The following is a 26,525-nucleotide window of genomic DNA, read 5'->3' on the forward strand; positions in this document are numbered from 1 at the left end:
AGAAGCTGGTTGGGTTCTGGGCATGGTCTCAAGTTGCTGACCACAGGGCTCGCCAGTGAATGGGACTATAGGCATAAGAGAAAAGATGAATTAGGAATTGCTATGAGTTTTTGTTAAAAAGCAACTGGAAGAAAAGAGTTGCCATTTGCTAAGATGAGACAGAGAGCAGGAGAAGCAGATCTGGTGGAAAATTTGGGGGTTTATTTTGGATCTGATAAATGAGCGATGCTTACTACAGAGCCAAGTGGAGCAGCTGAACATAGATATGCAAGCCTGGATTCAAGCGTGGGGGGGTGGTCCAGGCTGATGGTATAAATTCAGTTATCACATATAGAAATTTAACTCTTACTGAAAATATATAATTCGATAGGAAATATAATCTTTTTTAAAAAGTAATTCTGATGTGTCCTTTGAATTCTATCAGCCTGAAATGTATTTTACATTCTAAGTTGTTGCAGATGAGCAAGGGGAGGAGTTGAGGGCATGTCCTTTACCATTTAAAAATAAATGGGCTGATATTCCATAAGCAAAGTCGGATGAGAAATAAACTCTAAACAAATTGACTTCTCATCTGTAACTTATCTCAATGTCATACCAACCTCACATTATCTAAAGAAAAATGTTTTCCCCAAAATATCATTCTGAAAAAAATATATTTGTCCAAAAACCCAAATAAAATTTAAGTACACCTCTATAAACAATCAAGTCTCTTTTGCTATAGCAACATGGGAACAAATATGCTATAATACTCAGAATTGAAATAGCAATTAGCTAATAATAAAATTAGGGTACTGAGCATCCTCTATTATATTTGAGCATCAGTGCCCAAGATGATGTTTTCTAGGAAATCAAAAACCTCCTAGGCACAAATAATTTGAAATACAGCACCCCCAAATGTTGTCTTCAAAATCCTCCCCAAGTATTTAGAAATTGAGGACTTTCTTACCTCTTCAAAAGAAAACCCCAAACCCACTTTCCACTGACCAGACAGAAGAGATATGGGGGGAGGGATCCTCAGGAACAAAAACTATTAAGACTTGTCAATAAAAACACAACTAAAAAAATAGCACTAAAGCCCACAAAATCCTCCAACCAAACCAAATACTTTCCCAATATTATATACTGATACATCAAGGGTTTTCTGTCATTACTTTTTTCTTTTTTTTTTCTTTTTCTTTCTTTCTTTCTTTTTTTTTTTTTTTGCCTTTGCTTTTTAGGAATCTTATTTAGATAACCAATGGAGGAGAGAAAGAAATAAGAGAGAGGCCAATTTGAATTTTCAAAGTATCTGACATGAAACATTTTAAAGAAACATAACGACATTAAAACACACTTCATATTTAGAACTAAACTATCAAACTTTTACTAAATAAAATTTCTTTAAGGTCCAATCAAAATTAATGTAAATTGCAGATGACATGATTGTTTATATAGAAAATGCTCAGAAATCCACAAAACAACTACTATAATTAATAAGTAAATTTAGCAAGCTCAAAAGTTAATGCACAAAAATCAACTGCATTTTTATATAATAGCAGCAAGCCACAGGAAAATAAAATAAAAAACCATTTATAGTAGATCAAAAAATTAAAATATTTCAGAATTCAATAAAGAGATGGATGACTGCACACTGAAAATATAAAGCATTAAGAGAAATGAAAGATCTAAATAAGTGAAGATATTAATCGTGTTTATGGATTAGAAGTCTCAACTTTTTAAGTTGTCAACTGTTCCCAAATTGTCATACAGATTCAGTACAATCCCAAACAAAATTCCACAAGCATTTTTTGAAGGAAGAAAGCAGATTCTATGATGTATATGAAAATGCAAACAATCTAGAATACCCAAAGCAATTTTAAGAAAAGAATAACAAAGTTAGAGGACTTACACTACCTGATTTCAAAGCTTATAAGAAAGCTATAATATGAAATCAACAAAAGTTACAGAACAGAATAATGAGTCCAGAAATTAATCCAGCCATATATAGTCAACAGATTTTTGACAAAGGTGCCAAGGCAGTTAATTGGAAAAAGTAGTCTTCCCAACAAATGGTGCTGAAAATTGGTTATCACTATGGGGAGCCGGGGAGAAGGGGAGAATATCATCCTTACCTCACACCATTCATAAAAATTAAAGTTTATCTTGAAATAGACCTAAATGGAAATGCTGAAACTATAAAGCTTCTAGAAGAAAAAAACATTTGCAAACTTGGGGTAGGCAGACTGCGCACACAGGACACAAAAAGCACAAACCAGAAGAGAAACCAAATTGATAAGGTGGACTTGTTCACCATTAAAACGTTTTCTATTCTAAAGGTACCATTAAGAATTATGTGATGATTTCTTAGATATGACACCAAAAACATAAGTGACAAAAGAAAAAAATAAACTGTACTACATGAACATTAAAGACTTCAGTGTTGCGAATGACAGCATCAAGAAAGTGAAAGGACCACCCAGCCTAGGAGAAAATATGCGCCAATCATATGTCTAATAAGAGACTTGTATATAGAATATATAAAGAAGTCTTCCAGTTCAAAAATAAAAGAAAAATATCTCAATTTAAAATAGGGTAATTAAATAGATATGTCTCTAAAGAAGATATATGAGTGTCCAATAAGCACACGAAAAGATGTTCCACATCACTAGTCATCAAGAAAATGCGAATCAAACCACGTGATTCACACTTAGAATGGCTATCAACAAAGAGACAGATGAAATAAGTATTGGAGAGGATGTAGAGATGTTGTGATTCTTATACACTGCTCATGAAATTGTGAAATGGTGCAGTCACTGTGGAACAGAGTTTGGAAGTTCCTGAAAATATTAAATGTGGAGTTGCCATTTGACCCACAAACTACACTCCTGGGTATACACTCAAGGTAAATGAAAACTTATGTCCAGACAAAAATGTGTACCTGAATATGCCTAGCATTATTATTCACAACAGTCCAAAAGCAGAAATACCCTAACTGCCCATCACTGATGAATGAATAAATAAACGGTGATATATCCATATAATGGAATATTATTTGGCAATAAAAAGGAATGAAGGACTGACATATGCTCCAAAATGGATAAACCTTGAAAATATTAAGCTAAATGAAAGAAGCCAGTCACAAAAGAACACATTCTATGATTCCATTTATATAAAATGTCTAGAATAGGCAAATCCATAGACACAGAAAGTAAGTGGCTACTGGGGGGTGGGGGAGGAAGAATTGAGAGTGACTGCTAATGGGTACAGGGTTTCTTTTATGGGGACAAAAATGTTCTAAAATTAGATTGTGTGATGATTTTACAACCCTGAGACTAATAAAAACCACTGCACTATACATTTTAAATGTGTAAATTGCATGGCATTGTGAATTATATCTCAATTAAGCTCTTTTTTAAAGGGCATCATTAAGAAAACAACAACAAAAACAAAGCAAGCTACAGAATGGAAGTAAAGAGTCATATATATCTGACAAAGGACAGAATATATAAATAATACTTCCAATGCATAATACGATGATAAACAATCCAATAAGAACTGAGTAAAAAATCTGATTGGACACTTTACCGAAGAAGATATACTAATGGCCCATCAGGATATAAAAGGATAACTGCCATCATTAATCATCAGGGAAATGCAAATCAAAACCACTATGAGATACCACTACACTCCCAGTAAAATGGCCGAAACTGAAAAGACTGGAAGCGTCAAGTGTTGGCAAGAATGCAGAGAACATGAACTTACTACATATACTGCAGGTAAAAATGTAAAATATAAAATGGTAAAACCACTTTGGAAAACCGTCTGGTAGTTTCTTGAAAAGTTCAACACACCACTTACTATACAGCCCAGTTCTTTCCCTCCTAGGTCTTCATACATCCACACCATGGCTTATGCATGATATTGACAGCAGCTTTATTCATAATAGCCTCAAACTGGAAACAACCTAAATGCTTATCAACAGGTAAGTGAATAAAATGTAGACCATCCAGAACAACGAAATGCTGCTCAGCAATCAGAAGAAACGAACTACTGATCCATGCAACTACATGGATGAATGTCAACAATTATGAGTGAAAGAAGCCAGACACAAAAGTGTACATGCTATGTAATTCCATTTATACAATATTTTAGGAAATGCAAAGGAATCTCTACTGAGTGAACATGGACCACTGGGTAGCTGCGGTCAGAGGTGACGAAGGAAGTACTTCAGAAGGCCACAAGTAATCTTTTAGAGTGATGGAAATTTTCTGTTCTTGATTGTGGTGGTGGCTTTCTGGGTATGCGTCTTTCATATTCATCACTGATTTGCTCAGTTAAATAGGTGCAGATAATTGCATGTAAATTGTACCTCAATAAAGTTGATTTTAAAAATCTAATGAAAACCGATGAAAAAAAGAATTCATACAAGTTAACAGTGTGTAATTAGTGTATCCAGTGCTTCTGTAAATGGTGCCTCTAAACTGCTTAACAGTGCACTTAAATAGGTTTTCCTTAGGTGCTTCAAACACTCATGCTTCTAGGTCTGGATTTTGTGATTAATTTGCCTGACAAACCTCGTACAGTGCCCCCTAAAACTTCATTTCAGCCCAATTCCTCTCTGTATTAATACAAATTCTGAATCAGTGTGATCTATATTAAGGAGGTTTTAGGATTATTGCAAAAGAGGAGAAAGCCATGACAGAAAAGCTGAGTGAGGGGTGAGGACAGCTGTGCAGACAGTATGACATCCAAACTTTGTTCTCAGGTTCGTTGTTTCAAATACTTTTATGCTCTCATGTCAAACGATCTTTACACAAACTTCTGCTAGTAAGTATAGAGATGGTCCCCAACCTACGATAGTTCAACTTATAACTTTATCGCAGAGACATACTGATAAAATGATATGGGTGTCCATAAAGAAAATGAGTACTTATTATTTATGGCAGACCATTTCCCATGCATTTTTCTCATTTAATACTCACTATAACCCTCTAATGTAAACATTATTACAATCCCCACTTTTTTCCATAAAACTGATACTCAGAAAGGCCCAGTTATTTGCCCAAATTCACCCAGCTAGTAAGAGGCAGGGCTGAGATTTACATATTTGAAGGACTTTTAACTGATTTCTTTAGTGACAGTTTGCAAATGAGAACTAAAGCAAGTGAATACATATAGCTTTGGATTCATATATTAATACTTTTTTTTTTTTTTTTTTGCATCACCAATAAAAAAGCACACATTGACATTTTCTGGGGCTTTTTCTTGTCACCAAAATGTCATATTCTTTCTATTGGGCAGTCAATATTTGGTGGAAAATTGATTTGCCTGCTTCTTTAAGAGTAGACTGTATATGAAACAAAGTCACATGAGCTTCTAGGAGTGTCCCCAGAATGGGGAGAGCTATCGCTCTCCAGAAAGAACCAGAAACGTGGCAAACTGTAAAACAAACAGAAAAGCAAGAAACTAGGAAAGACTGTACTTAGGTAGTTTGGAGTTAGCATAGAATCAGCAAGTCAAAATTGCTTCAACTGCCAGGCTCATGGCTGACAATTAGACACAAATCTGTAAAACCGTTAATCACCATCTAAGACTATCGTTTGCCAGAGATGAATCATCCATAAGCTTCTGGTTTGGATATATTTTTAATGTTTATATAGAAATGTCATAACCTACTAAAATTTTTAAAGATAATGAAAGATTAAATAAATGCATTGAGGAACATTTATTTGCATCCTAACATGATCCCCAGTTAATATGTTGGTTTAAATATTCACATGGAAATATAAAACATTTTAAAAAATTGTTAGCCTAACCTCAATTCTTCTAAATACCTTTAGCAAGTCAAAGTCTGAAAAATCATCAATAATAATGAAATTTAAGTATATATTCTGACCTTCAACAAAAGTCCTCTTCGGTCACTCAGCTAAATAATATGGTGTTTCAGAATTTATTTACTCAGGTCATGGTTAAAGCATAATACTCTTACATAGTTTCCATCACTTAATTCTAATAAATCTAATCCTGGGCTGCTCCTAGGGATTATACCACTCAGAGTGAAGCATTTGTGTGAGTGGGGAGGACAGTTTCATTTTATACTTAAAAAAAAAAACACATGGTCAAGTCCAGTCTCTACTTGAATATTCAGCTTTCTTATTTCCTCCCTCTTCTGGTATTCTCTAGCATTACTAGAATGCAGAAATAACCTACTGGGGCGATAATGTCAAGGTCTGACTCTGGTTATACTTTTCTTATTTGGGCACGAATTCCCATTCAGTCACATGTGCATTTATCTGCCAGCAGAAGAGCAGAGGGAAGGGACAGAGCACACAGTTACCATCTGCCACTACCTCCCCCAGCCGCCCTAGAAATGCAGACAAGAGACAAGAGCAGAGTGTACTTGACAGTGGGCCCACAGAAGTGTTTTCAGGAAGTAACATTTGGACCTCACACATTAAAAAACGAAACAGCCATCCTCAATGCAGGCACCCTGCAATGGAAGCATCAGATCCCAATGCGAGGACTTGAGATTTTCAATCGGGCCCAGCAGCTGCAGGCTAGACCAAGTGAGGCCTGCAGACGCCTGTATTCGGCCAACTGTCTTTAGTTGGATATACACGTCTCTAATGTCTCACAGCCCTTTCCACTCCCTATTGTCATACCTGGCCCATTACATTAGTTCATTTCACCACTTGGCCCTTTAGGCATTTGAGTTTGCAACCCCTGGTCCATACTCATCAACCAAAAAAGATACTTACAGCTGCATGACCAGGTACAAGTGATTCGGGCTTTCATAAATGTCTTCCAGGGCAACGATGTTTTCATGCTTAATCCTGAAAGAAAAAAATAAAACACACACAGAGAATAATAAATACAATGAGACATGAAAACTTAAAAACAAATGTCACTGTAGCAGTTCTAAGCTTTACGAAAGGAAACAACGGGCCCAAAATGGAGTCACTTGGGCTAACCAAGTCTCAATACCTAATCTAATAGCAGTTATAACTTCCCCCAGGGATGAATCGTAACTAGAATTTTATGGTCGACACAGGAAGTAATCTGCTGCTCAGCCCACTTCTGTTCCCCAAAGATAGATTACCAAAGCCTGAATCGATCCACTTGTCCCCTTCTGCCTAGAAAAGTCTTGCATTTTGTACAGCTCCTCAGAGCTCCTTTGTACTTGATAGATGGGATGCTGCCTGACTCATGAATTGTTCAATAAAGCCAGTTAGATCTTTAAAAAGTTTACTCAGTTGAATTTGTTACTTAATATAAGATAGAATCCAAACTCTTTAACGTGACATTTAAGACTCTTCGCAGTCTTGCCTCCAAACCAGACCTACCTCCCAGTATCCCTCCCCTACTCTCTGTTCTTCATTCCTATATTGGAGGGCTCTATACCCTCCAATACAGCAATACTGGATTAACTACTGTCGATTCACGTTATCCCACCCTCTTTCTATTAATTCATAGGAATCCCAGGACTAGGCCAATCCAGTCAAAATCCTATTATCTTACAGGCCCAATTCAAATGGCTGAGCCATTTCTTCTGTAGTCTCACAATATCATCACAGACTGGCCTGAATAGTTCATTGTATGCAAATCCATCCACATAACAGGCAGGATGTGCCAGGGGACAGTTTCATCTGTCATGCTCATGCCTCCAGCCTAGGCCAAGGAAAACCAGACTGAACCTTCACTGGAGTTCTAGTCACCACCACCACCAAATGTCAATTCGGTACTTCAAGTGAACTAGACGGGTATTGATCAAAATGTGGTTCCCAAACAGGCAGCACCAGCATCTCCTGAAAGCATGTTAGAAATGCAAATTCTCAGGCCCTACCCATCAGAGTTAGAATTCTAGAGGACAGGGCCCAAGAATCTGTTTTAACAGAAGCATCGGATGACTGATATACACCACGTAGAGCTGGAGAGATTCTGTGTTGGGCCAGTGCTTCTCAAACTTCAGTATGCACACGAATTACCTGGGGTTCTGGTCACACATTATGATTTAGTGGGTCTGGGGTGGGCCTGAGAGTCTGCGTTGTCTAACACATTCCCTAGAGATGCTGATTGTACTGTTCTAGGGACCACACTCAAAGTCCTAACTACAGAACCAAGGGAGAAGGAAACAGCCTGATACCAGCCCCGGAACTCCCCATCAAGAGCAGTTTCTGTTCAGAATGTAAGGTTTGATATTTATTTTCAGTATTCGAGGAGAATCATTTCATTACTCTATGAGGTAATTAGCTCTTCTGCAAGCTTTTCTCTGAAATCATTGTGGAAGCACCTAAAAGCCAGCATTTAATGAGCAGATTCTTGTGAACCCTTATAAGCAGGGACTACATGTATCTTACTCATTTTGTTTTCTCCTAGGACCTGCATCGATCTGCTTAACAAATGATTCCTGAATGAATGGAATTTAAAGGTTGTTGCTATTAAACAGCAGGAGTCATCATTTAGCGATGGAAAACAGAAGCAATCTTTTTAAGTGTGAGATGTCTGCTCCTCAAAAAGAAGTTTATATGGTGGAACAAACCAGAATATTATCTTGTTTTTGCGCAGATGAAAGACGGGAACAAAACAGATAACTGAGAGTAACAATGCTTTGCTTTGATTCATTCATCTCATTAGTCAATGCGGTTGTTTGTAGGAGCTGAGATGATACGTTATATTAAATTCATATTTCACCTGATTCCAATGTGTAAGCCTAATCATTTGTTAACAGTGGTCACTGTGATACATGAGCAAAATAATATCACCAATATATTATATGGACAGAGTAAACTATGTCATCAAGGAAAGCAAGACAAATTAATTTGAGACTGCTGAGATGCTAGATGTTTGTGGAATTATCATTATTGGTTATAACTGAAAGAATATGACCACAAAAAGTGTAAGCATATGGATTTTTTCCTTTTATTACTGTTTTAAATTTGCCAGTGGAATCAATCACATGGGCATAAATATTTTCTTTCAGTCGAGTTAAGTTGGGGGTTAATTAGGAGCTTATACTCACAAGAACATGAAAGGAATGAGGTTGATATGTAGGGTTGCTAGATAAAATGCAGGGCACCCAGTTATATTTAATTCTGGATAAACAATAAATACTTTTGTAGTATAAGTATGTCTCAAATATTGCATTGTTGTTTATCTGAAATTCAACTGTAACTGTATGCCCTGTGTTTTCACGTGCTTACTCTGGCCATGCTACTTACATGAATCACAGTCGATGAGCCTCTACACTGGGCTTAGGAATTTGTCCCTGCACCCAGCTGCCCTCAGACGTTGAGCCCAGAAGGCAGTCTGAGCCTTGGAGTACATCTATTAATACAGATTCAACTATATACAAAGAATCAACTATATACAAAGCGCTCGCCCAGCCAAAGTAGGAGACTCTAATACATTAAGAATATAATCCCTTCTTTGGATGTGGGGGATGGAGAAATTAGAGTCCATTTCCCCTGCCATGTTTTACATGACTTCTTAAGTGGCTGGAATGATACATCTACTGACTATCCCTTTTAACGAATCAAGCTATCAAGACATTGTCATTTGCCTACCTTCTGCTATGTGACTGGAAGAATACAATAAAAAAATAAAATAAGGTTTTGCCTTCAACAAGCTCATCACCTAGATAGAGGAAACCATGAAGCAATTAGGAAAGAATTAAATGCTGAACTCTGTAGAATTGCCACTAAGTTTAGAGAAAGCAAGGCTTTCTGTCTGGGTCAGAATTACAGTGAAGGCCTCAAGAAAATGATGGGAGTCGAGCTGGGTTGGGTAATGTCTGAATAGGCACATTTCAGAAATTTCAAAGAAATCCTAAAATGGCCTCTTAAATGTCCCTTAAGAAAAGTAGTTTAATTAACTCGTATATGTTAGAACATGATAGAAGGAAACATTATGGCCTCACACAGCTGTTCTCAGGTACTTTAATCCACCTTCAGATTCCCTAAGATATACAAACACTGAACTTTGAATTTTAACATTATTTTAATACCTAGGTTATCTTCACATAATGTCAATTCGGTACCCCAAGTGAACTAGACAGGTACTGCTCCATTCACACGTTTCTGAGGACCCACCAGGTACCAGACACAGTACTAGGAATCATAAGAGCAACATCTCAGCCCTCATGGAGCCCACACAGGTGAGCACCTGGCTGTACGTAGGACACTTCCCAGGCACTTTTTCTTGTATTTATCAGAAACCAGCCTCCTTCTTACTGCAGGGACTCCTGGGAGCAACACACAACAAATGCATGCCCTCTTCTTATATATCCTGTAAATATTTGACGAATATTTAATTCATCAAATATTTAGAGGATATATAAGAAGAGGGCATGCATTTGTTGTGCTTGGTCTTTTCCTCTTATCATCGACCAATCCTCCTCCCACATGGCTTATATGCCTCTCTTCATGTTATTGTCATTGTCTGTCCAGACTATGGTGTTCAGAACTGAAAGTAATGATCCAGGTGTAAAATACAGCATCAAGAATAGGGTATTAAATAATAGAATAGAACTATTAACCATCAGGAGTGGATATTATACTTTTGCAAATGAAGCCTGACATTAGGTTCATTTTTTTAAAGGCAGCTAGCTGTATAACTGTTAGCCTATAAAGAATATAAGCTCCATGGAGGTAGGGGTTTTTTACTATTTTGTTCACTACTACCTCCCAAATGTCAAGAAAAGTACATGGCTGGTAGTACTTTCAATGCATATTTGTTGAAGGAATGAAAGAGCAAAAGAATGAATGAATATGAAGCTTAAGGTCAATTAAATGACTAGATCATTTTTACCTCGATTTTTACCAAGCAATATCTCCTTTCTTACTGAGGCTTGATCTTTGAGCTTAAAATCTTCACCCTCATTAAATTTAATCTTTTGGGGTTCCATGCACTGCTTCAGATGATCAGGAATACTTTGCATTTTGATTCTCTCATCCATTATATTTACCATCCCTCTCAACATAAGGCATCTGCATATTTGGTTGGTACGTATCCATCTCACATGCCTTTATCCAAATTCCCAGCTAAGGTCATAAGTGGGAAGGTTGTATGCCAGAGCTCCACGGTATTCCACCAGAAGTCCCCATCAAGATAACCAAGATATTAATAAGCTGGATTCAATTGCTGTCGAGTTGCAAACCCAGCAGTACTATCATCTAGCCCATATTTTACAATCCTATCTACAAGAAGACAAATAGATTCTTTGCTAAAAGACCATTCTTCAGTTTTACATACCACATAATACTATTTAAAAGAAAAATAGATGTTTGAAAACGTTTGTTTTTCATAAAACCATGGTGGCTCCTAGCAACCACTACGGTCTTTACTAAATTGTCACAAACCATCCATCTGCTTGATTTATTGTTCCAGAACTTTGCTGTGCATTGAAGTCAAACTTCCTAGTCTATACATCTCATATCCTAAACATTTTGTTTGGAAAATTTATGAACATCTCTTATATTATTTTCTCAAATTTTGTTTCAATTGTGACTCTTTTGTAGTAAGTGAAATTTCCACAGTTCCCTGAGATATAACACATGTAAATCTAGTGATAAACTAATTTTATAACTTTCTTTAGGCCTTACTTACATAGCTGTTTTATATATACCATTACTGAGTGGTAACTAGGTGTCAAGACTAAGTATTTTTAATGATTTCATTTAATATAACAATCCTACCAAGTAGGTACTATTCTCCCCATTTTTAAGAGGTCAACTAAGACTCCAAGAGGTTAAGTATTCCAAAATCATACGATTAATAATTGAGTTGTTGAGATTCTAACTCCCAAGCCCACGATTGAGCACTTATGCTATAACTTCATATTAAGTTATAATAAGAATATAGAAGAACTTATATAAATTCAGTTATTTACATAAAAGGATAACACCTAAAGTCAAGGTATTAAATTTCAAAAACTAACAATATAATATCCACTCCTGTGGGTGCAGAGATTTGTTGAGCTATCCTGAAATTTAGCCCATACTCTCAAGATACTTTGTTGTAAACATCATAACAGATGAAATCCCAGTGGGTAAAAATAAATCAGAGGAAGAGACATTCAGAGGCAGAAACAATGTTTAGGAGTCCAGAAATTACAATTGGAAAGAGGCTTTCATCAACCCAGATCTACTAGTGTCAACAAAAGGGAGAATAAAGTGGACAGAGAAAAGAGTCAGGGATGTCCGCTACAAACAAATGGAAAACCAAATTTCTGTTAAACTTGCATAACTTGATAGCTGAATCCTGGCAGGTTAGCATTCACTCTTTCTAAAACATGGCCAAGAGGCCCTTTATAGATAAAATGTTCACACCTCAAAAGCAAACTTTTCTAAAATGTGTATTAATCCAAAGGAATAATGTCACTAAAAGCAACCTGAGGTAATAAAAAGAACCTCACTTAATTTTAATGACTTATCTACCAGGCCCAAAGCAAACATTAACCAATACATTTATGTCCAGAGGGTAAATGGTGTATGTGGCAACCTACACTAAAGTCTCTATAATCCCCACAAATGGACAAAAGAGGCGGATAGAGGTAAGTGGGCCCAGAGAGAAGAGAGGAAGGGAGAGGGGGAGAGGGGAAGAGGGAGGGGGAGAATTGAATGGAAAAACAGCATATGGGCATTGATATAGACTCCTGCCTGCATGGTAACTGATAGCCAAGCCAGAAAAACCCAGAAAGAGCCAGGAAACCATTTTAAAGTTAATTCATGCAAAAAAGAAAAAAAAAAAATCACTGCCAAATGTGCAAGTAGGCCCCATTCCAAAACCCCCAAGCTGGAGGGAACATCAGGATCCAATGACAGCTACATCATTTCTCCCTCCAGTCTAATTGTCCATGCTTCAAGGATCAACAAATTTTGAACGCTATGTAAAATGAGGAAAGACAGAAAAACTTAAAAGAGAAGAAGTGAGAGGGAAGTTCAGCATTTTTTACTTTTTCTCATCCTATCATGGTTCGCTGATCTGGGGGTGGGGTTGTGGGGTTGTAGCAACAATTTTGAGAATTATCAGAAGGAAAAGGCAATGAAACACCTTTCCTCTGTGTTGGCAATCTCTGGAAATGATTGCTTACCTACTCAGGTTAAAGAAGCCATTGAAAGATAAGAGATAGAAGGAAATATAATCAGAAGAGACAGACACGAGAAGACATTTTTGCAAGGATGGTGGAGGAACCATCTCTCCTTAGGTGCGCAAGACAGAAGTTATGTCAATCAGTGTGACCAGCTTCTGGTCCTCTCTCAAGCACTTCCAGGTTAATCATCTAGTCAGGGAAAGACTTCTCTCAAGAGAAAAGCAGACCCCTCTCAAGCAGAAAACATAAAGGACCAAGTCTTTCACTACCAACCACCCTCTTTTTCTAAATACACCAGAAAATTTAAATTTTATTCCCCCCAAAAAGATGCTGCGGTTTTCTGACATGGCAAATTGCCTTAAAAATATTTGACTAATATTCTGATGTCTTATAAACACTCCTGTTTATCTTTTTGAAATTAAAAAAGAATCATTTTCTCCTTTATTGAGTCAGATTATTCTTTCTCCTAAGCAGTACAGGAAATAATGCTGAGAAAATCGATATCGTCCATCACAAGGGAAAGTGACAGAGTTGAAATATTTGCCAGATGGTATTAAAAAATAATGCCTTTCTTTTTTTATAACAGGCACATTCACAGATGTTATTTCATTCTCACAGTAATTCTACAAAGTAGGCATTATTATTCCTATTTTATAGATCACTCCCAGTTTATAACCACTTATTTGCTCTCCCTAGCTCCCTCTGGTCTTTCTCTCTTTGTAACCATTCTCCACGTTGTTTCTTGAGCCATCATTCCATAACAAAGAATTGATCAAACTTCTTAGCTTGAAATCCTTCAATGGCTCCCTGTAGTCCAGAATAAAGTCCAAACAACTTGGCATGACATACAAGGTTCCCTGTTGCTAAGTCCTCACCTATCCATCCCATCTCACCTTCCACTGCTGCCCCACACCAAAATTTTACTGGACATGGGCAGTTCTCTCACATCTGTGCACACCTTGTCTGGCCATATAGGTGTGCTCGACCCTCTCCTATCTTCTTACTAAACTACTCGTCCTCTGAAACTCATTCTACATCACCTCCACTGAGAACCCTTTGCTATTCCTTACCTCTCACAGTACTGATCCCCTCTCCCCAGGACACCTCACTTATTTTATCAGCCTGTTGTACATGCTGCATTGCATCCCAAGTGTCTGTGTGTATGCATATGTGTGTGCATACTTCAATGATTTTATATGCAGATTACTGAGTCTGGAAGGGTACACATCTAACTGATAATTAGTTACCACAGAAAGTGTGATAAGGTGGGAGGGGATTTTCACCTTCCAGTTCTCAGGGCTCTTCACCTGAACCACAGAAGAGAGAGAAATGATTTGAGTGACTATTTTCTCACTTCTCTCAAGGATACACCATTCTAGCTGCATCAGAGAGAAAGATAATTTAGCATATTCAGTGAAGATCTTAGGGCATCGGGGCTTGATTCTCTCACTGAACCCGAGTAGAGAAAGGTTGCTAGACTGTTGCATTGCCAAACTTTTACACTTTTTAAAAAGCTTTTGATCAAAATTATTAACACCTGACTCATCAAAATATATGCATAATGCTGGACACAAAGAAATATATACTGATTTGTTTAACTGCTCAGAAATTAGGAGATTAGGTTGGCTCTCAGCTCTGACATAGCTAACTGTAAGATTTGAACAAGTCATTAAATACTTTCTGACTGAATTTCATTTGTTGAATGAACATTAAAATATGCAGTCTTGTTATCTGTATCTATGTATGTGTATGTATGTGTGTGTGTGTGTGTGTGTGTGTGTGTGTGTGTGTGTGTGTAGAGGTAAAATATATACAAGTATATATCTATCATATTACATATAAACAGCAATCTTGTCTATTAAGAATATAGGCCACCTCAGGAACAAACGACCAGAATCCAAAATCCAAAACTTGAAATCATCTCTCTACTACCAGCAGATGGAGCTATAATCAACATTAGACTACGGAGCAGACCATGGTACCCAAAACAACTACATCTTAAAGTATGTAAGTCACTAAGCAGGGTCAGGCCTGGTTAGTACTTGGATGAGAGATCACCTAGGAATACTGGGTGCTGTAGGTGTTAAAAAAAAAAAAAAAAGAAATATGTAAGTCAGTTTTGTTGGCTTTTTTTTTTTTAAGGATTAAGTAGCACGTGTGATACTTTCTCATGTGAAATGAGTTTTGCTTTGAATCTTTAAAAACAAACAACAAACAAAACCCTTGTGTACAGATGACCATATTTTCAAAAAAGTACCACAGACATCTTTAATACAATGTAGGGCACACAGGATGGGAGCCTGGCCAGCATGTGTGTGGTGGGAGGGCAGGCTAGAGCCTGTAATGATATCATTGGAGGGGCATCAACTAGGCTGGCTCTGTCTCTTTAGTATAGTGTGTTGGTCACATCACTTTCCAGGGTCTCAGTTTCTTCATCTAGAAGTTAACTAGTCAAGCAGGATACTCTGAGGTCCTTTGCAACTCTAACAATCAATGAATCTAAAATTATAATGAAGTAAAGGGTACGGAGGTATGTATGGGCCCCCAAAGCTTGAGTCTAAGCCAATATTGAGTGTTCCAGAAGAACACTTGCTGCACGGAAGCTGTTTACCACTGATGCTTCAACAGGCTCTTCTTCTGCATGGGTAAGTTTGTCAGTTAGATATGGAATAGAATTTCTTGAGAAAGGAAGCCATTACACAGAAGACTCTCTTTTCCTTCTCCTATAGCTTCTGCAATGCCCTAGACCATCAGAGAAATGACAAGGTGATTTGCTTATGTCTAGAACAGCTCCAGAAGATCCAGCCAAGATCCTGTCTTTAGTCCAAAGGAGAAATAAGTTAGGTCCAAATCCATGAGAAAAACCCAGTGCTTGGCACATGCTGACACTCAGTGAATGCTCTAGAAGAATGAATAAATAAAGGAACAATTAATTCTGGCCCTTCTAAAATTTTCCAGCCCAAATACACTCAAAAGCTGGATACCTGAATCAAAAAAGGTTAGAAGATTTGACGCTGCATATTTCTTTCCTGCTCCTGTTACCACTTATGATAAGTTACCTGTGGGTCTCAAACTAGGCTATATGTTAGAATTACCAGAGAAGTTCTAAAATATACTGATACCGAACCTACCCCCTGGAGATTATATTTAATTGGCTGGAATGTGGCCTAGGCATTGGAATTTTTTTTTTTAAAGCCTCCCTCCCAAGGGATTTAAACACGAAGTCTGAGAACCCCTGATAAGTTACTGGATTAATAAAAACCATAGATGCTGAGAAAGGTTTACTTTTAGATACCTGGGAGTCAGTAATTCCACAGCTTTAGCTCCATTTTAAATTTATCTTGGCCGAATACATACACTTCATAATAGGTCTGATAAAGGTAAGATTCATGGTGTCCTCGAGCTGAAGGTTCAAGGCTACTTGGCCCACAGATTAGTCTTCTCAGGAAAAAGAGTATGAACACTGAACAAATTTCAATGGGTTGACTGGAACATGAGCTTCTAATAATTCTTAGTAAGGCTTTGAAACACTAACATATTTAAGAACATGCTGTCATTTCCTTCTCTGGATTTTTTGATAACTTTTTGTCTACAGATTACACGTATGTCCCTGTATGTTTTCACATGAGAATAGTTGCCTGCAGTGTTGGAGAACACCAAGGCAATTGCCTGCCTCAGCCCAGAGACAAAGTCCTTTAACTCTGATTTATTAGCTCCACTTATATGAAAACACAGTGTCCAAAGGCACCTTAGAAGGGGAATCTCAGAAAGTTTGTTTCAGATTCACTGTAGATCACAATGTGAATGAGAAGCCATGCCTGTATGAGGACCCAGTGCCGACTGCCTGGCCTGCCCTCTGCAGCCTCGCCACACGCTCTGATTCCCGGACTGAAGACGCTGGGCTTGAATTCAAGAAGCACCTGAGAGACTTCTGAACACCTGCATTTAGGTGATCATAAAGGAAAGGGGACCAAAACAATGCACTGGAATTGGTATCATTTCCCTTTTCCTTCCTACCACGAAGCTTTGTTTGCTGATTCCCACAATAAGCATGCCGTATTGCACAGCTTGAACCCAGGACTATGCCAAGCCAACAGGCACCCTAAATGGTAGGCTGAGCTGCATGGCCCTGGCACAGGCGTAGCCTTCATATCAACAGAGACCCCGGAGCACTAGTAAGGAAAGAGACACAGGCCTGCTGCCCATGTTCCTGGATAAGGAAGCACCTGGAGTCAGGTGTGCATGATCCTGGGCAGCTCACTAAATCTGCTGGAATATTGTGGCGTTTGTTAATAAAGAGGGAAGCAAATTGTAAAAAAAGATGTGGTGAAAGATAAGGAAGAAAAATAGAGAAGGAGGTGAGTCTGCTTTGAAGCACTATCTAATATCGGCTCATTTTCAGACTTAAGAGGGTTGAATCTGTGGTGTAAAACATTCTTCACTGTTTTAGGAAAAGTCCCCGTGTTCAGAGATAATGCTGTAGAATCGAGCGTTCTTTCATTTCTGCACATCAGTAATTAATGCTATCACACAGTCTGTTCAGGTCAGACCCAGGCTTCAGAAAATCAGGTGCATTCAAATAGAAGGAAATAGTTTTCAAGCTTCTACATATTGGGAATTCATGAGGGCATTTGTGCCATATGTATGACATTCTTAAAAAACAGATAATCTGATTGTAATAAGGGCAAATCCATATTCTTTATTGAGAAAGGAAGAGAAAGTTTATTTATAATTGAGATTAGAGCCATGATTATGAAGAAGAGCATGTTTTGCTTTGTCAATAATTTTTTAAAAGGAGGCATGTTATATACACATCACCTCTCCAAATACAGCTTTATGGAGACGGGTGTTAAATGCTGAGGCAGTTCTGAGTTTATCATGTCCTGCTAATAAATATGATATGATCATGATAACCCAAGGGATGTCAACCCTTAAGACACTTTCCAGGATGAGCTTCAGGGCTATGTGCAAATTCTCAGGAATGATACTACTAATAGACTGTAACTAATAAACTAGTTGCTATTCACCCAGTTTTCTATTCCAGAGTTTAAAAGGAAATTAGGAAAGTAATTGTGCCATAAGAGACAAGGGATCAAGAGATGGAAAAAATCCAACCACACGGACTGTCTCTGGGTAGCCAGGGTGGAGAGGGTGGCAGTGGCTGCGTTCCTATGCTTAAGCAAAGCAGCTGATGTGCCCAGGTGGTGGTCAAGGTCTGCAAGCTGAAATAAGGGAAGAGACGGGCCAGGCTGAGGTCATACAAAGGCCACCAGGTGCATTTTAGGGGACTCTGCCAGGAACAGAGATTTTTTTCCCTCCAAGCATCAGAGCATACTGGTCCAATGACTAGACTTCACTGAGGTCACTTTTGACCAGAGTTTTTCAATCTGGTTTCTCCTAAATCCTCAAGGAAACCAGGTTCTCAATAAATATTTTAGAAATTTTCATGAAATACAACTGCACAGGCCCAGCTGTGATAGATACCATATGTGAAATCACAGTGGAGACCACCAGCACGTCCATGGTGTTCACCCAGTCATAGGATTTGTAATAAAAAGTTAAAAAATTAAACTTATAAATTCACTCTGATAAAATACTACATTTCCTACCTGTTTATGTATTAGGGTTCTATAAGGGAATTTATTTTTAAAAAGCATTCTGCTACTAAGAAAAAAACACACACAAAAGAGTAGTAAAAGGGAAGGAAAAAGAAAACCATTGCAATAAATAATATAGAACTGAATAAAAAGGTTTCTTTCCTACTTCACCTAGAGAAGACTAGTATTATTAATATATTTTCAGATACAAAGGGAATATCTGTCCTCAGGAAGTTATTCCCAAAGGTGCTAATGTACTTCTTCCTAAATCTATGGCCTCTTAAGAGTTTTTTTTTTTAATTATATTAAAAACAAGAAAAAGCCAACAATGCAACAACAGAGACAGGTAAGGGGCAAGGAGATATATGCATACGTGCATACACATATTCGCATACATATACATATATACATACACATGTGCATGCATGCTTACGCACATACATACATACAATCTTGGGCCACTCTCCTTAAGCCCAATCTGAAGTCATACGGTTGCCAGGTCCCCAGCATTGGAGCTGCTACTTTATCAGAGGCTGGGGGCAGCCAGCACTGTGCAATACGCTCTGCAGACAGAGAAGCTGGCAGAATGATTTATCTCAGGGAAAGGATGCCAAGAATCCCTGAGGAGTAAAGAAACTGAGAGAATAAGGGCCTGGGTGGAGGAGGGAGCAAAGAGCGGTGCCTTCTGAAAGCACGCACAAAACAGAGTCAGGATTACTTCTCAGTCTCATGATGGAAAATCAGGAGGCAGCTGAAGCCCATGTGGACGCATGCTGGTTAATTCAGGATCCTTGGGAGAAACAAACTCTCATGTGGGAATGAAGACTGGCAGTTCTAGGATCTTGCAGTACGGGTGTGGAGTTAGATGAACCATCTGGTGGTTTTTCCTCTCATCTTTTCTTCCCTCTCTGTCTTTTCTTGGGAAATGAGGCGTGGGGCTGGAGGTGGATTTAGCATCCAGAGGTCTGAAGTGGTTTGATGAATAAATACATAAAAGTTCTACTTAATAAGACAGCCTGTCAGATGTCACAATGGAACACTGCACGAGAATGCCACCAACTGCACTGCAGACCAAAGCAGGTGGGGGGAGAAACAGGAGAGAAGGGAAAAGCATGACCTTCTACCGTCACCATCGCTCTTGCTCAGTTCACTGCATGTAAGTGCCCTTGGAGAGGTATCATGGCACATTATTTGCAGAATGCTGCATAAAACTCACAGACAAAGACTTCATAAAACACCGAGAGAGTACCTACCAGTGCCAGACAAGAGGCAAGGCAGTGGGACATAAAGATAAATAAAACATGGTCTCACGGTTCCTGGAACCAAGCGGCTCCCTGACCAGTGTGTGAAGACAGCCGTGTATGTAAACATCATGATACAGCACATCAAACGTCCTGCTGGGGGGCCAGACACGGGCTCTGGAAGTGCAGCCTGCTTCAAGCCTACTCTGCACTCGGGCAGGGCTGCACCCAGGTGACACACGCTCTGGGTGTTGGCACATTTGCCAGATACAGAAAGATAAGGAAAAGAGCATGACAGAGATAGAGAATTGCATTTGCTAAGATACAGAAGAGTGAGGTATGCTGCGTTAGGACACTGGATACTCAGGTGGATGGGGGTCCTGGGAAACAAATCGTTGAGGGAAGATTGGGGAATATCATGAGAAGATTTGTTGCCAAGTTCAATATTGTGAGTTTTATGCTAAAGGAATTACGAAGCAGCATGCAAGTGTAAAAATCCAGCTATAAAAAAAGTATAGTGTTTCGTTTTGCAGCGATATTTAAATTAAGCAATGTGAAGCAGTTCCTTACAAACTGTGCTTGAGATCCTAACCCTCTCTTTCCTACTAATGGTGTAACTTTAAACATAAAATTTCACTTTACTCCATGTTTAATTTCCCAAGCGGGAAAGTTCATATGCACTTTTCTTTTTTGTCATGAACAAGTAGGAAAAGTCAATTTGACCGTAGGGTAAATGTCTAGGTTTCCCTGCGGATTGAGACTAACACAGGAGCTCTCAGTAGGTAGCGATGGAAAGATGTCACGTTCATGACTCTATTCACCTCTAAAGGAAAAGGGGATTGTGAGAAAGAAATCAATCTCTCTCATTTTCTGGGGTTTTGTTCTTCAGACTTTTCCTACATCTCCAGAATTGTAATGCCATTGACTGAATACTTCTGCTGCTTTCAGAAAATACACTGTACCTATTGGGAAAATCTTTTCATCCTTGTCAACCACAAACACTTTGGGTGCAGAAAATGCCTGCTACCTGATGGAATTCTAACGATGCAGAAACGCACCCAAGTTTTCATGGGCTCCTAGCACACAGTCTCTGGACATTTTTCTGGCCTCTCTTTCCCTTCAGAGAGGTATCTACCTGCTCTCTTTTCTTCTTAACTGTCATCCAAACTCGGTACCTAATAATAATACAGAATAAAAGTAAAGGCAGTGTACTTCATTGCTGATTCTTCATATTACTGTGTATTCAAACTTGGCAAAGCACAGATCTTAAGACATACTGAACAGACAGGGTCTCCCAATCCAACACTAGCCCCTCATTTCCAAATATCTGGGGAAAGACTCTTTGACGTGGTGTTTAAATGAAGAGAATAAGACTCAGGTCCATCAGGTGGAGTGGTGGTGAAAGCCAACTGATCATCGAGACCCCGTGCGTCATATTTAAGGCATGCACATTGCCAGCTCTTCCCCAAACCTTCTAAAAGGTGTTTTAGAAGGCTGGTGGAACCTGGAAACCATGTATATTTCTTAACGTTTCTGGCAATTCTGATGATTAGTCAAATTTGGGAACCAGGGTTCTAACCAGCCATCCATTTAAAGATGAGAAAATTAAGTAACTGCCCACAATCCCTCAGCTGGTTATGATAACAGTATGTCGCAGAATCCAATTTCTTTATGGTCTGTGAAGAAGCAACCTTTGTATAGCCGAAGTTACAAATCTCTTAAAATGAATAAACCGGAATCTTACTTAAAGTGGAGACGGGAGCTGGAAGAAGCTCACGCACCTGTCACTCAGCGCACTTGTCACTCAGCGCACACCCTTGACACCGACAGGAAGAGACGTACCCGCACTTCCGTCAGGAAGTGACACTACTTCACTACCTCAACGGGAGGAAGAGTCCTCTTCGCCTAGTAACGGCTCAGCCAATAGGAGACCGCCATGACTCAGCCAATGAGGAGCCTCTATACTTCCAACTCCCAGTCTCCTCCAATGGACTCTTAGTTTAAAAGAGTCTCTCCCAAGTCCATAAAAGAGTCTTCCCTCCTTCGTTTCCTTGGACTTGTCCACGGTTTGCCCCCAGACTTCACACCTTGCATTGGGATTCTTTGTTCTTCTCAAATAAACCCCTTTTGCTAGAGAAATAGCGACCTGTTAAATAGACTGTCCTATTTGTTAAAGGTCAACAAATTAAAACAACAAGCTCTTAAATAATGTTCTGCCTCCTACCAGGTTTGAATTTTGAATTCTCGGACTCCCCTCAAAATGGTGGCACGGGGAGGATTTCTCGGGTCAAAGTAGAGGGCACACACACCAGATGGGAATATTTCCTTGGCCCTGTGTCCTGGACCCTGCAGACACCTCTCCCCATGAGAGGGGCACAGGGCTAGAAGGGAATCCAGTGAACCAGGGGCTCCTTGTAGCCAGGTTCAAAAAGAACTGCTCCTGGAGGACAGAACATGCCACAGTGAAAGTCAGTCTCCTTCCCACTTTATGTATTCATATGTGTAGGTATGTATATACAGTTTTACAGAGACAGTTTTTCTACTAAGCACTGGCATACAGAAAATTGTAAAGGGAACTGTTATATGTTTCTAAAGTAAAAGAATCCAACATGACAAAGGATAACTTCTAAAGTATTAAATAGAATAATTTCCCACAACTCAATTGGACTTTTTTCTTTTCTTGTTCAGTCTCATATTTTTTGGATTAACTATCATTTACTTAGAGCTTTCTATGTCCAGACACTAGGCTAATCATATTTCATTTCAATACCTATTTGAATAACTGAAAAATGTTAAGGGAGAGGCCTATTATCTTTCTTTTACAGAAAAGGAAACTGAGATTCAAGGGGCTAAGTAACTGACCGAAAGTTAGTTATGCAGCACATCCTGGATTCAAACCCACAACTGTCTCATTCCTAAGTTCAATTACAGTAACTGCCTTTGAAATAAAAGTATGAATATATTTCTCTGATTTCTTTAAATTTTCCAGAGAAAGAGAAGTTTTGCTATTTATGTAACATAACATTAGCTACATAACAAGATTTTTAAAAATTTCTACTTTAATTGTGGTCATAGAAGGTTATTTAGAGCAGGGGTCCCCAACCCCAGGTACCAGTCAGTGGCCTGTTAGGAACCAGGCTGCACAGCAGGAGACGAACAGCCGTCTGGCAAGCGAGGGAAGCTTCATCTGTATTTGCAGTTGCTCCCCAGTGCTAGCATCACCGCCTCAGATCATCGGCATAATATTCCCATAGGAGCACTGGTCCCTAGTGCCAAAAAGGTTCAAGACCGCCGATTTAGAGCTACACAAGTCAGACATGAACTTCTAAAATTAAAGAATATTAAAAATTTTCACTGATATTTCAAGAAATTACTATCCTAAAAGCTTTGAAAATAAAATCTTTAAAATCAATTTCAAGAATGCTTTACATTTCAGAAATCATCTCCCATACTAAGACTCAAGTTTTTGTCCAGTTTTTGTCTGGATAAAAATAATTGACAATAAACAAAAAGTTATTCTTTACAAAGAAACTTATTTTTCTGTTTAGTGGAGGATACTAAACAGAAGCTATTTTCAATGTTTCGATTACTTTTAGAACATTAGGCATGTGTAAGAAATGACAGAAATTATTCAAATAATATAAAATAATTTAAATAAAATCGGGTAGCCTCATAATGAAAAAGGACAAATCAACTTTAACATGTTTTCTAGAAATATTTATAACACAGGCAGCATTTTTTAGATGAACTGCTCATAAGTTAATTTTTAGGCACTCAGATGGCATGGTGGATACCAGATCACTTCTCATCAGCCATGAAAAACCCTTCCTTCTTTAAGTTCCTGATTTTCACTGAGTTGGCATCACTCACACACAGCTTGTGCTTTGGGGGTAAGTTAACTCTACCCCTGGCAGTAAGACTGGGGCAGTAGGCTCAGGCCTTGAACAGGAAGCAATTGTTCTAGAAGCTGCCGACAGCCATCCTGTGACCACAATAAGGAACTAACCATGGAATGAAGCTGTGGAGAGCAGAGCAAAGAAATGGGCAGAAACCAAGGTCTTGGTCTCAATACTGTCTTGCTGAATCAAACCAGATGTAAGCCCGCCCTATTGTCAGATGATCAAATGCATCAACCAACATCCCCCCTTGACTGACCTTTGTTTTCTGTTGCTTACAATCAAATGCCTCCTATAGTCCAACAAGTGAAGAAGTACATATATTTCTAAGTTGTTCCAACTAAGTGTAAACAAAAATAGAGGTATAGTTCATATCTAAGGTTAGAAATAAATTTGAAAATAATAGTGTTAGCTCAATAATGATTAATGCTGACTAAAAATATTAGGGGTTATATGATTGCTTGTGTCAGACAGAAAGAATGCGAAAATGTTAACTTCTTTGCACTTCATGAAAATGTTCAACCACTTAAAATGTGAAAAGAACAAGTAAGGTAGAGGAGGGTACAAACATTGGAAAAATTCTGAAAAACCCAAGACACATGGTAAAGGTCAGATGCTAAGAAAACGACAGCCTTGTAGAAGAAAAGGAATGAATTTAAACCATTTGTGAAGATTATTTAACCTTAAAACAATCCCACTTGGATTTCTACATATTAGAAATCTAATCTTAATATATGAAATTTCTATGCAAGCAATTTGACACATATTTCCATTTTCTTCAGAGATAAAGAAGAGATCCATGGAATGCAGCCTTAAAGGACTATCAACATGAAATTAATGTTAACTTGTAATGACTTATGAAAAAATAATGTAGGAAGTCATTTCTCTGTGGAGTTATACGAGATGCGAATCAGAGCTTCTACTTCCAGTAGTGAAATGTATAATTTATTACAAAAAGCCTAGAGCCCCTTCAGAATCAGGGGGAAGCCTCCGAAGTTGAGGTTACTGGAAATTCCAGGGGAAGCTCCAAAGCCCAGATGGCTCAGAAGAGCCAGGAACTCTGAGGAAAAGGTGAAGGAAACTAAGCACTAAGGTGGGAGCCACCACCAAGGAGGGGGACGAGGCAAGCCAATTTCTGGGAAGAAAGGTCATAGAGGTTTCCAGTAATGAGGCAAAGGCTTTGGGTAAGGAAATATTAAATTCGATGGCATATTAAGATGCTGATTTGTCACAAATGTTAAAAGAATTGAATTTCAGTGTCAAAAGTTTAGTCACTTGGCACAATCCTCACGTTTGGCTTGTATTATTGTTTTGACTGACACTGATGGAAAAAAGAGACATTTAGTTTTGTCAGGAAATGCACAAAAAGGTAACTCTGTCCTGTTTTATTTACTCAGGCAGTTCTAGGAGAAGGGACAACTAGATGAGAGGCTAGTGGGGACTTTTATACTCCAGGGAAGGTCAGCACACACCAGACTGCATGAGAAGAATATGTAGTTTGGCCAGAATAAGTTATCTCTAGTTTTTACAGCCATTTAGGAAAAAAAGAAAAGTTATGTAACTCACTCTTCCAAGACTACTTTTGACTCCTCATTTTTTTGTATGTCTTACCTGAAATGTACTATGAAATACTTTTTAATTTTTTCATGGAATATTCCCCTACAGTCACTGGAAATGACTACAGAACATTCTTCTGTATTGTCAAGATCCAATCATAACTAAAAACCTTAAAATAAATTCAACAGTGGGTGGTAAAATGAAATTAAAGGCATTAAAAAAACAGCTGGGGTATATTTAATTTATTATGTCCTTTAATATTGGTAGAATTATTTTTGAATCTAGTTTCTGGCCATATGCAAATTTAATAAGCATGCCTTCCATGCTTATTTTTTATACAAGAGATCTTCTTTTTTATACAAGATCTCTTTATTTATTTGTTTGTTCGTTTGTTTGTTTGTTTACAGTATTGGAAAAAGTATGTGCTGAGCCAACCCTGAGGAAAATTCCTACAAATTTCCTTTCAGGTTTATAATGATCCAGCAGCCTCAGGGCATGGCTACTCAGCCAGTCATCTACCATTTAAGTGTGGTATTATGTAGTTCATACTTTTCCATCTCATCTATAAGAAACTCATTAATTCATTCCACAATCATTTATTGAACACTTAGTATGTGCCAGACCCTTAAAGTGCCGAACTAAATGACTCTCAGCCCTGGCCTCAAGGAGGTCACATTCCAGTCCATCAGTGGGCCAGGAAACAATTACAACACACTGTGATAGGTACAGCATCTTGGAGCACATAAAATTTCATCAGTGTCAAAACTTCACGTAAAATTCAATATTGACTCAAAGTGATTCCTGTTTCTTTAAGGTGTTCACAACCCATCTCTTCCATGATACATTTTAGAATGTGTCTAAGAACAACTGATTCCCTATAGTCATAAGTTTAAATGTTTCTATTAATTAAGTTTTCACTTATTTTTTTAAAGGTCAAAAGAGTTTATCAAAACTGTATCGTAAGCCGAAGGATATCTACGATAACAGATAAATTATTCCTTAAAATCACTTTGAAAGAAAGAATTTACCTAGAATAATCAGTTTAGAACAGAGATTCCTAATCTTTTTCATGTCACCACACAGTGAAAAAACAATAATATGTATAGAGTGTGTGGAAATAAAGACTTACAGACCACCCCCAGCAGACCCAGGTGCAGCATGACAC

General features: G+C 38.2%; 1 protein-coding gene across 1 annotated transcript in view; it reads right to left on the reverse strand.

Moving 5' to 3' along the window:
* The window catches only part of CAMK1D (calcium/calmodulin dependent protein kinase ID), a 219,982-nt gene that overhangs the window by 129,242 nt on the left and 64,215 nt on the right, over nucleotides 1–26,525 (reverse strand). Inside the window, exon 3 of the mRNA XM_011359653.2 lies at nucleotides 6,738–6,812. Within this exon, the coding sequence (XP_011357955.2) occupies nucleotides 6,738–6,812 (75 nt within the window). The remainder of the gene's footprint in view (nucleotides 1–6,737; nucleotides 6,813–26,525) is intronic.

Source organism: Pteropus vampyrus, unplaced genomic scaffold (genome assembly GCF_000151845.1).
Source record: "Pteropus vampyrus isolate Shadow unplaced genomic scaffold, Pvam_2.0 Scaffold49, whole genome shotgun sequence".
Classification (NCBI taxonomy): domain Eukaryota; kingdom Metazoa; phylum Chordata; class Mammalia; order Chiroptera; family Pteropodidae; genus Pteropus; species Pteropus vampyrus.